The sequence below is a fragment of the Pongo abelii genome, chromosome 10 (assembly GCF_028885655.2).
Source record: "Pongo abelii isolate AG06213 chromosome 10, NHGRI_mPonAbe1-v2.0_pri, whole genome shotgun sequence".
Taxonomy (NCBI): domain Eukaryota; kingdom Metazoa; phylum Chordata; class Mammalia; order Primates; family Hominidae; genus Pongo; species Pongo abelii.
Genome location: NC_071995.2, coordinates 110,186,548 through 110,200,149, shown reverse-complemented (window position 1 = coordinate 110,200,149; position 13,602 = coordinate 110,186,548). Strand labels below are relative to the sequence as shown.

The following is a 13,602-nucleotide window of genomic DNA, read 5'->3' as shown; positions in this document are numbered from 1 at the left end:
CGCCACCACACCTGGCTAATTTTTTATAGAGGTAGGGTCTCACTAAGTTGCCCAAGCTGGTCTCGAAGTCCTGGGCTCAAGCGATCCTCCTGCCGCGGCTTCCCAAAAGTGCCGGGATTACAGGCATGAGCCATTGCACTCGGCCTAAAAGTTCTTTTTTAAGAGGGCCTAGTTCCCTCTGGGCACTCTGTGGCCTCCAGCTGGAAAGCCATCGCACCTCCCCAGCCCGCGCTCTCCCCAGGGTGAAGGCGAAGGGCGCAGCGCAGTGCGCAACCCCGCGGGCAGGGCTTACTTACCTTGGGTGGGTCGAAGAGCTCCAGCACGCGGTCGGGGCCATGGGGGCCCGGGGCCCGGCACAGCGCCAGCCTCCCGCGCTGCCAGCGCGCCCCGCTGTCCATGGAGGCCTCGTCGGCCAGGCTGTAGCGCAGCACCGCCTCCTTCAGCGCCTCGGGTGGCGGCTCCCGGGCCAGGCTCCAGGGCAGGAGCTTCTTGGCCAGGCCAGGCCGGGCGGGGGTCTCAGCAGCCTCTCCGGGGGTCCCGGGGGCAGCAGCGGTGTGGGCCGCTGGCAGCTCCCCGGCCGAGCGGCGGCGGAAGATGTGGCGGAGGCTGCGGCGAAAGTGCTGGAAGGAGCAGGGCCCGGGCGGCCGCGGCGGGGCCAGCTCCTCAGAGCTGCGGGCCTTGGGCAGGCCAGGGGCGGCGGGGCCCGGGCCTGGCTCCGGGGACGCCTCGGCCTTGGCGGGGGGCCCACGGCCTGTGTCCCGGTAGTCGCGGCCCGGCGCGCGGCCGTCGCGCACCTCGCGGCAGAAGTAGCGCTGGAACAGGTCGGTGAACTGCAGCGACACCAGCTCGGCACGCAGCGGCGCGTGCTGCGGATGCTCTCGGGCGAACAGCCAGTACTGGCGGGCCAGCTCCCGGGCAGCCGCCACCGCGTGCAACTCACAGAACTCGCTCCAGCCCCGCGGGGCCGCCGCCGGGGAGGCCGAGGGCGCGGAGGAGGCCGAGGAGGGCTGCAGGGCAGGCCCGTTCATGGCGGAGACCCAGGTGGTGCGGCCGGGCTGAAAGACACGTGGGTGGAGGCGGGGGGACAAGGAGTAAGCAGGTGGGCAAGCAGGTATAGGCCCCGTTACACACCGCACACCACAGCAAAAATCCAACGCCACCATAACACCCAGTGCTGGTGAAGATGCAGGGAAACACGCACTCCCCTACCAAGTGGCAGTCTGTAAGGGGCATGGCCAGTTTGGCAGAATTGATTCTAGACTCTGGAATCCTGCTTTTGAAGTACAAAAACCGTATGATCATCTCGATAGATGCAGAGAGAGTATTTGACAAAATTCAACATATCTTTATGATAAAAACTTTCAACAAATTAAGCATAGATGGTATGTTGTACCTCAACACACTGAAGGCCCTATATAAAGGCTGAGCTCGGAGGCTCAGGCCTGTAATCCCAGCACTTTGGGAGGCTGAGGCAGGAGGATCACTTGAGCCCAGGAGTTTGAGACCAGCCTGGGCAACATGGTGAAAGCCCATCTCTCCAAAAAAAACAAACACAAAAATGAGTTGGCGTTGCAGCACGCGCACCTGTAGTCCTAACTACTTGGGAGCCTGAGGAAGTCAAGGCTGCAGTAAGCCATGATCAGCCATTGAACGCCAGCCCAGGCAACAGAGTGACCCTGTCTCAAAAAAAATAAAAAAATAAATAAATAAAATAAAGGCCCTATATGACAAGCACACAGCTAACATTGTACTTAATGGTGAAAAGTTACAACTTTTCCTTTAAGGCCAGGGATGAGAAAAGGGTGCCCACTCTGGTCACTTCTATTTAACACAGTCCTGACAGTCCTAGCCAGAGCAATTAGGCTCTAGGAATCCCACTTTTAAGTATTCAAGAGAAATACTTGCTCCCTGCTACATATTTCCTGCTGCAACGTTTATAATGGGGAAAAACTAGAAACAACCTAAATGCCCACCAGCTGGAGACTGGTGAAAGAATCTGGCCCATCTATAGGCTGGAAGACTCTGCATCATGGGGAAAGGGTGAGGAAGACCCACCCCACCACCTCTGGGAGAGCCCCAGGGCTATTCACTACTCGAAAAAGCAAATGGCAGAACAAGACACCCTAGACAATCCCATTTACATGAACATACATAAAACCAAACTACTAATGTTTATGTGTACACAAACATTTTGTAAATGGTGGGCAAAAAAGGTCTGGCAAAAGCAAACTCATCCTGAAACAGTGAGTACCTCTGGGGAGGAATCAGAATTGGGGTGTGGGGATGGCGGGGAAGTAACCAAGAAGCCTGTTACTGCTTATCTCCAGCAAGGATGGCTAAGAACACACATTCTGGAATGTGGGTTCAAATCGCAGCACCAGCCACGCGCGGTGGCTCATGCCTGTAATCCCAGCACTTTGGGAGGCCGAGGCGGGTGGATTACTTGAGGTCAGGAGTTAGAGACCAGCCTGGCCAACGTGGTGAAACCCCGTCTTTACTAAAAATACAAAAATTAGCCGGTTGTGGTGGTGGGCGCCTGTAGTCCCAGCTACTCGGGAGTCTGGGGCAGGAGAAATGCTTGAATCCAGGAGGTGGAGGTTGCAGTGAGCTGAGATGGTGCCACTGCACTCCAGCCTGGGTGACAGAGCAAGACCCCGTCTCAAAAAAAAAAAAAAAAAAAAAAAATCACACACACAAAAACAAAAACAAAAATAAATATAAAACAAAAAATAAAAAGGAATAAATTAACAAAAGTCACAGGGGGTCCAGAGGGATTTCCTGCACTGGCAGGGGACCCTCAGGACTGGCAGACCTTTGCCTGCCCATCTCAACTGGGGCACTCTTCTCCTCCCATGGCCAGAGGGCCTTTCCTTAGGCACAACATCACCAGAATGGCACTGAGACCCCCCACCCCTCTGCTGTCCACAGTGCAGAACAGTTGGGACCTCTGTGGGCACCATCCTTCCTTCCTCCTGACCCTGGCTGGGCCTGGGCCCCTGCTGGGGACCACATATCCGTGTCGCTCTTCAAGATGGAGAAGAAATGCTCTCCCTACTCGGGCACAAAACTGGGCCCCAGATCCCTGATATCAGCATACCCTGAATGAACAGCAGTGCCACTCCAGTGACTCCCTCCCTGGGCAGGGGTAGTGGCTGCACAGCACAAGCTACAGAGCCACAGGGGCCTGGGTACAATTGCTGCCTCCAATCACGCCCTCCTTCATCCTCTCTTCAGGTGTTACTGAGGGCCTACTGTGTGCCAGACACCAGGCTAGGCCCCGAGATACCACGGTGAACAGCACAGACGAACACTGCTCTCCCAGGGCTCACATTACAAAGGGGGCCACGTATTGGCTGTGTGGCTCCTGATGCCTGACTCAACCTCTCTGAACTTGGATTTCCTCATCTGCCGATCAGGTGGCAGCATGGCATCCACCTTGCAAGGTGTCTGTAGGGAACCCGTGAAAGGGAACGCAAGGTGGAGATGTGAACCTGCAAATGGGGTTCTCTCTGCCACACACCCCTCCACAGGCACCGTCTCTGCATGTGGCCATGTCCCGCTGGGCATGTCTGCAGGGCAGTGGCAACAAAGGGTGCCCCTGCCACATGAGGCCATGGTGGAACCCCCATGGCCGATCTCCACAAGAGACCCCAAAAAGCACAAGTAGGTGCCTCTGCCCTCGCTGGAAGGGGGCCATGCAGAGTCGACAATGTTTTTTTTTTTTGAGACAGGGTCTTGTTCTGTCACCCAGGCTGGAGTGCAGTGGCATAATCATGGCTCACTGCAGCCTAGACCTCCCAGGCTCAAGCTATCCTCATCTTGGCCTCCCAAAGTGCTAAGACTACAGGCACACACCATGACACCTGGTTAATTTTTGTATTTTTTGTAGAGATGGGGTCTCACTATGTTGCCTAGGCTGGTCTCAAACTCCTGGGCTCAAGCAGCCCTCCCGCTTTGGCCTCCCAAAGTGCTGGGATTACAGGCATGAGCCACCGTGCCCTGCTATAGTCGACAGTTTTGTACATCACAGGGTCCTTGGGACCCGCACACAGTAGGTACTTTGCACACAGTAAGTAGTCAGTAAAAGCTGTCAGGCAGATGGGAAGGGAGAGGGAGGGGCCACATCTGCCCTTGGCCACCATGTTCTTCCTGTCCCTGAAGGGGGAGGGTCTTACCCCTGCATGAGGGCACCTGTTCTTGGTCAGTCCTACTGTTCCCCACACCCAGCCTTGACACAGGTGAGACAGGCACTGCTCTCATGGCTTGGAGGATGCCCAGAGAGCTGTGATTCCAGACCCAGGCTCCTGCCCCACCTACACGATCTGCCTCTAGTCACGCCGGCTGCCTGTGGGTGTTGGCATGAGCCATTCCCTCTGCCCTGTCTGCTTCCAATTGCACATAAGAGAAGCCTCTTCTAAGCTCCCAACTGAACTTGACCTTCAGCACACTGGTCACACATTATCACTTGACAGGATGCTTTTATTAGTGACTATCTCTCCACCAGACTGAGTTCCATGAGTCATTCCCTGCTTCATCTCCAGCTCCTAGCATACAGCAGGAGCTCAATGAATGCCTCTTGAATGAATGAACGTATGAATGCAAGAGATCAGTTGGATTTGCAAACTCTTGCTCTCTCAGCAGATGCATGGCAACCAGCATGAACCAACCTCCCCCGCCCCCTGGGCCATCCTACCGCACACACAGTAGGTAGGATGACACACAGTCCTGTATGTCAGAGTCTTGAAGCCCAACTGCAGGGCCAAACCCTGGCAGGAACCTTCCTCAGAACAGCTGCACCCACTCCAGGTCCCTCACTGCCCAGGCAACGGCTGGGAACCCCCCTCATTGGGCCCCTTCCACAGTCCTCCCATAAGAACAATCGCATTTACTGAGCCTCTGCTACACATCAGACATTTTTCTTTCTCTTTTTAGAGACAGGGTCTCACTCTGTCTTCCAGGCTGGAGTGCAGTGGCACAATCATAGCTCACTGCTGCCTCGAACTCCTGGGCTCAAGAGATCCTCCTGCCTCAGCCTCCAGAGTAGCTGCAACTACAGGCTCATGGCACCATGCCAAGATCATATCAGGCATTTTTCTAACTACTTTTACAAAATATTGCCTCTCCCAAGGTTCCTAACAGCCCTAGGAGGTAGGTCCAACGATTACTTCCATTATACAGATGGGGAAACTGAAACAGAGTGGCCCCATAGCTAGTGATTATAGAGACCCCCACACAGAAGGGACCCCCAAAATGTCTGATCGGTGCCTAAATGCACACAAGAAGGGCTCACTTCCCAATGAATGCTTATTGGATGAATGAGTGAGTCCCAGAGGAGAGAATATAAAGGTCTCATTCAGCTCCAGCTGGAGTCAGGAGTCGGCAGTAGCTCTGTCCAGGTCCCAAACCCACCAATGATCAGGAAAACAGTCACAGGGCAAAAGGAAGAAAACAAAAATGAGAGGCTGGGCTCAGTGGCTCACACCTATCATCTCAATACCTTGGGAGTCCAAGGTGGGAGGATTGCTTGAGCCCCAGAGTTCGAGACCAAGCTGGGCAACATGATGAAACCCTATGTCTACTATAAATACAAAAAAATTAGCCTGGCATGGTGGCTGGGCCTGTAGTCCCAGCTACTCAGGAGGCTGAGGCGGGAAGACTGCTTGAGCCCAGGAGGTCGAGGCTGCAGTGAGCTGTGATCACACCACTGCACTCCAGCCTGAGTGACAGAAGCAGACCATATCTCTATAAGAAAGAAAGAACTGATGTCTGCAGTGTGCTTGGCACGGGGCTCATAAGTGGCTGCTGCTATTTTCTTACTATCACTGTTAGAAAAGAGCTCCAGCCTCGGAGTCAGGCTCGCCTGCCATGGGAAGCCACAGGGGGGCCTGCCTCATGGGCTGGGCTCGGGGCGTCACGGGGAGCTGGAACAAAAGACCTTCTCAGGGGAGAGGCGGCTGCTCAGGCTGCTCCGGGCAGGAAGTTGCCAGCCCAGAGCAGTCAGCTGTAGTCCAAGCTATGGACGGGACTGTGCCAGGGAGGGTTTTTGGCCCGGAGGGCAGCCAGGCCACAGGAAGGTGGACCCCTCCCTGGCCCTGGCCCAGGCAGTGGCGTTTATTGAGTGCTTACTATGTGCCAGGCGCAGAGAAAAAGCAATTGATCAGATGGTGACAACCCTGGGATCAGGGGCTGACAAGCTGTGGACAGGAAGCAATGATGATCACGCCAGGGGGACCTGGGGCCCTCAGGCTTCGATTGTAGGGTATGAGTTGGGGGCAGGGTGTCTTTGGGACACTTCTATCCCAGCGCAGAGCTTCAGGGGAGCCTGGTCAGCCAGAGAAATAAACCACCTTCCCCACAGAGGGGCCCTAGCACCCAGGAGACCCCCCTCACCTACTCAGCCTTCCTTCTGGGGCAGGAAGCTCCCAGCCATGGGGGTCTCCAGGGTTTCCCCAAATCCTGCAGCCAGGTGAGGGGCAGGATGATGTGCAGAAGGAATATCTCAGCCTGGTGCATCCTGGGCCCCCACCCCCAAGTCCCTCCCTGCAGCAAATACGTGGAGGCAACTAGCTGCACGCCCACCAGCTGGGGCTGGGGGTGTCTGCATCTCAGGACCCCAAGATCAGAACACAACCGGGTCCACCAGAGGGCTATTGAGGGCCTCGAAGCAGCAGCGGTGCCTGGTGCTCCCCAAGAAGCACAGCCAGCCCCAGGCACCCTGGAGCCACCAAGTCCGTGAGAAATCACAGGACCTTGAATTGCTGGGAACCTGGCTGAGCTGTGGGGTCCCCTTAATCCATGCCCCCCCGAGATCAGGGCTTCTCAGCCTCTCCTCTATCTAATCACCCTGGATAATAGTATAATTCGGGAGGCTGAAATTTTCCTTTTAATAATCAAGCCCACATGCAGAGAAAGCCTTTATACATGGTAGGAATTCCCCTGCCGAGGCTTGGGGAAGATTTTTTTTTTTCCTTTCTTTGAGACAGGTCTGACTGTCACTCAGGCTGGAGTGTAGTGGCCTGATCACAGCTCACTGCAACCACGACCTTGTGGGTTTAAGCAATCCTTCCAAGTATCTGGGACCACAGCCATGTGCCACCATACCCAGCTTTTTTTTTTTTTTTTTTTTTTTGGAGAGACAGGGTCTCATTATGTTGCCCAGGCTGGTTTCAAAATCCTGGGCTCAAGTGATCCTCCCAGCTTGACCTTCCAAAGTGCTGGGATTACAAGTGTGAACCACTGCTCCCAGCCTGGGGAAGATTTCTTAAAGTGTGGTAAATGAAGTTAAATTGGGCCAGTCCAGAGCCTCCACTCTCCCCTGCCCCAGCTCACAGACATAGGCAGGAAGTCTCACACCTTCAGAGGGGACACTTCCTCCAGGGAGGCCTCCCGGTTGAATCTAGGCCACAAGGAACATTTCTATCTTCCCCATGCCTAGCACCAACTGCTCATAGAGTCCAGATCCTGTGGCCTAAGGAGGCCCAGAGAGTTGTGGAATTCTGACATACACTGCCTGGCAGGCGGCCTGCTGTCCTTTCACAGCATTCAAGTTGCCAGACACAGAGATTCCCATGGGAAGCAGGGGGCGAAGGCAGGGTCCCTGGGGAGACAGAGAGGTGGGTTCTACCCCAGGCCACGGGGCGGCCGGCGGGGCACTGATGCATCCTTGCTGGGGTCACCTTGTGCCCTGGGGACATTTATCAGGCCAGCACAGTCTGCCAGAACAGGAAATGTCCTCTGGCTTCCTCTGCCCACACCGCCAGCCTGACATCCCAGCCACCACCCCAGCTAGGTTTCAGGAGGTAGGGAAAGCCAAGAACCATCTCCCTGCGGAGAGGCAGCACCGTCAGAATTCTGCACGCTCCCCATCCCAAGGCCATGGCTTCTTCCTTTCACTGCCTCTGGGTTGAGGGCAGACAGGGGAGACCCTAGGAGGGCAGCCTCTGGGTGAACCTCCTCCCCACGTGCTACTTGGGGACATCAGGAGGGACATGCGTAAGCCCTCAATTACCTCGCCTCTCGCAGCATACACTGCCCTCTCTGGGCCTCTTCTCCTTGAGATGACACCAGTGTGTGAGCTCTGAAAGGGCAGATCCCATGTCAGAGGTCCCCTTGTGTGTCCACCTCCCTGATTGATCACATTCCCAGTCTCCCAGCTGGGGCCCCCCATTGGGCGCCTGTGAGTCAGCCCCTGTGAGGAGGGCATAGACTTCCTCCCTCCCAGGCCTCCCTGGGGACACATGTCCTGGGCAGCAGCTGGCTCCCCACTGGCCAGCCGGGGGGTGGCCACATCCGGGTGGGCCCCCAGGGGCTCCAGGCCTGGCTCACAAGGAAGCCTGTGGCCCGGCCCTGCTGGCCGACCCCTGACGGGGTGGCGTGGGAGGAAAAATCTTCTATCCAACTGCTCAGCTGCCGGGTTTCCGGCTGGGGCGGGGAGTGGGGGGGAACCAGGAGGACCTGTTCCCCTGGGGAAGTGTCCTCTGCCCCTGCTGGGAGGAAGGATGGCTAGAGGTGGCCAGCAGAACCCTGGAGCCCTGGTAGAGGGACGCTTGTCACCCCGGCGGCAGGGCCCCATTGAGCAGATGTCCAGTGGTGGCCTGGTCCTGCTGCCAGGCCTCAGGACCTGCTCAGTCTCCAAGGGATCTCAAGCCCCGGGAAGCTGGGGAGCTGGGGTGCAGGACTCCTGGGTCCAATAAGGCCTGACTCAGCAAGTGACCCCAGCTGAGTCACTTCCCCTGGGCAGCCTGCCTGCCTCAGTTTCCTCGGGAAGGGTGGGTAGTGAGGAATGGGGCCTTGCAGGGAAGGAGCGGCTAGCACCGCACCTCTGGACTCGCGGAGGCAGGTGTCTCCGGTCTGCCAGACGGCAGCAGCTTCCTGCCCCGCCTCGTCAAAGATGCTGAACGCCCGCGGGCCCTTGGGGACTGTTTTCCCAGGAAACCTGGCAATTAAGTGCCAGCCCCTATTGGGCATGAACAGCAATGGCTTGCACTTATTGAGTGCCAATTGCATGCCAGGCACTGTGCATGCCTCCTCTTCTCAAAACCACCCTAACAGGGAGTTGGCAACCCCCCTATTTCATAGACAAAAAGACCTGTGGCTCAGAGAGGCTAAGGGACCAGCCCAAGATCACACAGCCAGAGCAAGTACAGCCAACACAGTTCCAGTCTTGACACTGTACTTCACACACCCACCCTGGGGAGGCTGGAACTCTTGGCTTCCATCGGGCAGGCGAGGTCCAGATCAGAGAAGCCAGGTAACCTGCCTAGGACCTCACACCTGGAAGCTGGCGGAGCCCAGATTCGGCTCCAAAGTCCATACTGCTACCAGGGAGAAGTGGGAATTTAGCAGGAAAAGCCTCTCGTTTTATTAATAGCAATAATATCTACTATTGTTAATTGAGTACCAGGCTCAGCGCTCAGTGCTTTATGTGCCATGTCACAGCAAGTGCACAGCTGTTAAAGCCTTTCACAGATGTTGTCTCAATTGCCTCAGAGAGGTTAAGTGACCAACCCAAGGATTCCCAGCAATGAACACCAGCCCTCAGAAGGGTGTGGCGTCATGTAAACTGGGTCCCAAAGGTGTTTTCAGCAAAAGGAGCTGTATTGGCCCAGACTGTGGGACAGCTCCCTACTATGTCCCTGAGACCCCCTTCATTGACCCTCCCCACCTTGGCTGGGGAGGGCACCTAGTTTCCCCTCACCAGAGACAGGTGGCACTGAGACTGGCAGCGAGGAGGTCCCTCCAAGTGCCTCCGGCTCTGCTCCACCTGGGATATGGAGAATGTCTGGGGGTGGCACAGCAGGACCCAGAAATCCAAGGGCCCAGCAGTCCTGTGGGATCTGATTTGTACTCAAAAGTTCTATTTATCGGAGGAGGATCAGGCCCAGGTTTGAGAGGCATGGGGGTTGGGGGGGGGAGATGAGGAAAGAAAGCCAGCAGAGCTAACACCCACAACAAAAAAGATCATTCCAGCCCCAAGGCTACTTCTTCTCTTCCTCCTGACCAAGCCACTCTGGACACTGTGAATTCACTCATTCATGGTTCCCATGACTCTAAGAAGTAGGTACTATTAGCACACCCATTTCACAGATGAGGAAACTGAGGTGGGGCAGTTAAGCAAGGCCTCATAGCTAAGGAAGTGCCCAGACCGTCAAAATTCTGCTCCCAAAGACCCAGCAGATTCCAGTGCTATGTATGCAAGAGATGCTCAAGGGAGACTACTGAAGGAACACCTCATAGCCAATAACAGTAACACTAATGAAGGCAATGATAAAATCACCACTACCACCACCACCACCTGCAACTGAACCTCTCTTTGCCAGGCAGCAGGTGCTCATTACACACTGGCTCATTAAATCTCCACTGCAAACCTGTTATTCCCCCATTTTACACAGAGGGAAACTGAGGGCAGTCACTTGCCCACGCCTTCAGCTGAACGAAGGCAGTAGAAGCAGCAAAGCACAGTTTCCAGGACCCTCCTCACTATCCTCCTCCACTTCCTGCTAAGCCCCTGCAGACCCTGAGCCCCCAGCTGCTGATGCTCCGAGCCAGCCCCTTCCCAGCTGGCCGCTCTGTGGCCCACAGGCACTCACAGAAGTTCTAAGAATGCTCACCCTTTGGCTCAGAAGGATTTTCTCTCCCAGAGGGGGGTAATGGGAAAAGGCTCAGGAAAAGTGCACTAAAAACCCTTCCAACTTCCCCCAGTAGGCCCTGGCTCTCATCCTCCGAGCCCAGCCTGCCCAGGTGGCCTCTGACGGCTCTCCCTCCACGAGGGCAGGTCCGGAGGAGCCTCCAGAGCTGTTTCCACTCAGGCAGCCAGGTCAGTGATGGGAAACCCAGACACAACCTGCGCCTGCCTCCCTGGAGACCCACAGGCCCACTGCCCTGGCAGGGGCCCTGAGGCCTGGCTGCTGGCGGGTGTTAGGGAACTGTCATCTCCCTGGCGAGGGGCTGCGGGTCAGATCTCGGTCCCTCCTGCCACCAAAGTTGGCCCTGCCGACATTGCCTTGCCGGGGCCTCTGCTCTGAACCCCCCACCAGATTTCACTTCCTCCCACTCAGCCCAGCCTGGCCGTGCCCCTCCCTGGAGGCCCCCAGCTGCAGGCAGTGACCTCCTCACCTACATCATTGTGGCTGGGAATGGGGAAGAGAAACAGGAGAATGAGGAAACTAAAGAAAAAAAGAAGCGGGACAGGCAGGCAGACCCTCCTCTCCAGTTCCTCAAATGCAGTCCCCCTCCCTCAAAACAAAGCTCCCCTGGCCGGAGGGAGGGAAGGGAGGGGAGGGGATTTCTGCACCAGGCATCAGAGACCTCTGAAATACCCTCCCTACCGTGCGGATCTAGAAGACCAACACCCACTCCAGACGTTTTTTGGTCAGGGGATTCCCAGGGAACCCCAGGCCAGAGGTGTGAGAGGATCAATACCAGAAACCTGTCTCTGGGACGCCTAGCCCCGGTGAACCGCCCAATTCAGCAGCATGCGGGGGCCTGGCCCGGTCCACCTAGGCAGTGCAGGAACTGGGGAGAGGGGCTTCCTGAATCAGGGCGCTACCCTCTTAGCCACATGGCCCGGAATGGGGAGTGAGGAGGGGCCGGCGCATCCTCCCCCGCTGCCCCCACACCCAAGGGCTCATCTGTGCTCACAGCCTCAGTTTGACTACTTTCACTTTCAGGGTAGCAATGGGTGACCCCTGACCGCTCGTCCCCAGGCACAAGTTGAGGGGAGGGCCGCCCCCAACCGGCGAGGCTGCTGTAGGGTGGGCTGGGGGCGTCAGCAATGCCCTCTCCCCCATCCCATAGCCTCAGTTACCCCAACGCTCTCCCTAACACGTGTGTGGGTGGGGGTAGTGGCTGAGTGGGGGGTCGTAGGCGCCGGGAGCCGTCACCCCGGAACGCCTCCATCTGAGTTAGCTACAGGGCAGTATTTTGGGCTGGGGGTGACGCGCAGAACCCGGGCAGAACTGGACACGGGGCCTCCCCTTTCCCCACGAAAGCCCTCCCGGCCCCGGAGGAGGGCAGCGCGGGCAAACGCGGGCTCACCTGAGAGACAGGAGCTCTGGGCCCGGCCGGCCCATGGCGTCGCGCGCCCCCGGGCCCCCGAAATCCCGAGGGGGCGGGCGGGCCCCCGCCCTGGGCGCGTCCTCTCCCGCCCGCCGGCTCCTCGCTCGCGGCTCGCTCGAGCGGGGCTCAGGCAGGAAACCCGGGCTCGGAAAATGGCCAGCGCCTCATCATTTCCGCCGCCAGCGCTTGACAGTTGCGGGAGGATGCGCCCCCGGGCCGCCGCCGCCGGGGAAACTTTGCGGCGGCCGCCGTCGCCACCGCGGGCCGCGACAGTCCGGGCGGGCAGCCGAGCGGAGGCGGTGGCCCGGGCCCATGCCGCACCGCGCCGTTATGTAAAGAGGAACCGGCCGGGCGAGCGGAGCCGGGCGGGGGAGGGCGGCCGCGACAGGGGCGGGGCAGGGGCGGGGCCACCAGGAGCCACGCCCCAGGCCGCGCGCGAGTCGGAGATTCGGCTGGAGGGGCCGGACATGAGGGCGGAGCCCGGACTGGCCCCGCCTACCAATCCCGCTAGTCCCCGGCTGCCCGGGTCCGAGGGCTCTCCTGGCGCGGGTTCGGAAAAAGGCGAGGCCTTGCGAAGCCACGCCCACCACGTGCCCACCCGATTTCGCGTCCCACAGCCTGAAGATGGAAGTGAGGATCGGAGGGGCGGGGCGACCTTAGCTCCACCCACTCAACGCCGGCAGGTCACCAGGTGCCTCAGCGCCTGGAGGCGGGGCCAGATGAAGGGGCGGGGCCTAGGGCGGGCCGGGTCGAGGGGCCTGGCCTCCAGGGGGCGCGCCCCTGCTGACTCCCTCCTGCAGGGCCTTATCAGTGCCCGCAGGGCTGGGCCGTGCAATAGCGACCACGGCTTTCATCATCGCCCCAGGGAGGGAGCCCAGCCCTGCCCGGCCCTGACTATCTGCGATCATGCTGACCCGACCCGCCACGGCTCCAGGCCCCCGATTTGGGTTCTGGCCCCAGCCCTCAGCTTTGCCTTTGCTACAGCCGGTGCCCGTATAGCCCAGCCTCGCTCCGGCCGCCCGTCCTGTCCCCCAATTCTAGGAGGGGTGCATCTTTCTCCAGGAAGCCCTCTCCGACCGCTGGCTCCCGTGGCCTCTGCGCCCACCCCCTGCCCGCCCCCGGGCTACTTACATTTTCTCCACGGCCTCATGGGGAGCTGAGACGGACAGTGGGGTTCCCCCTAGTCCAGAGTGGGGCATGCTCTCAGCCAGCCTCTCCCCCAACATGTGGGAAGGCGGGGAAGGAGGAATGTACTCTTCTCCCCCTCCCCCAACAGGAAACAAGTCGCCCACGCCCCCAGCTTGGAGGGGCCACCTCGAGCCTTCCCAGGCAGCAAGTGTCTCCATTCCACTGCCTCCCCCTCTTCCTACCCGGGCAAATGACTTGACTTCTCCGTACCTCTCCACTTCCTTGCCTGTGAAATGGAAATAATGTGTACCCACTCTCCTGGCAGTGAGAATTAAGTGAGTTAATGCATTAAAGCAGTTAGCTCGAGGCACTTGGCTCCAGGAAGCTCTCTGTGTTAAACAAACCGGCCCCAGTCCT

The 13,602-nt window shown here is 58.2% G+C and overlaps 1 protein-coding gene across 3 annotated transcripts in view; it reads right to left on the bottom strand.

Moving 5' to 3' along the window:
• SH2B3 (SH2B adaptor protein 3) overlaps positions 1-13,376 on the bottom strand; it is a 45,971-nt gene extending 32,595 nt beyond the window's left edge. The window contains exons 1-2 of one of the 3 annotated variants that reach the window (XM_054528277.2): positions 13,189-13,376; positions 297-1,055 (exon numbers count right to left, since the gene is read on the bottom strand). In XM_054528277.2, the coding sequence (XP_054384252.1) occupies positions 297-1,028 (732 nt within the window). In that variant the 5' untranslated portion in view covers positions 1,029-1,055; positions 13,189-13,376. Of the gene's footprint in view, positions 1-296; positions 1,056-12,036; positions 12,409-13,188 lie in introns of those variants that run through there. The other 2 variants (XM_009248254.4, XM_002823757.6) reach the window with 2 other exon arrangements.
• Positions 13,377-13,602: the final 226 nt, after the last annotated feature.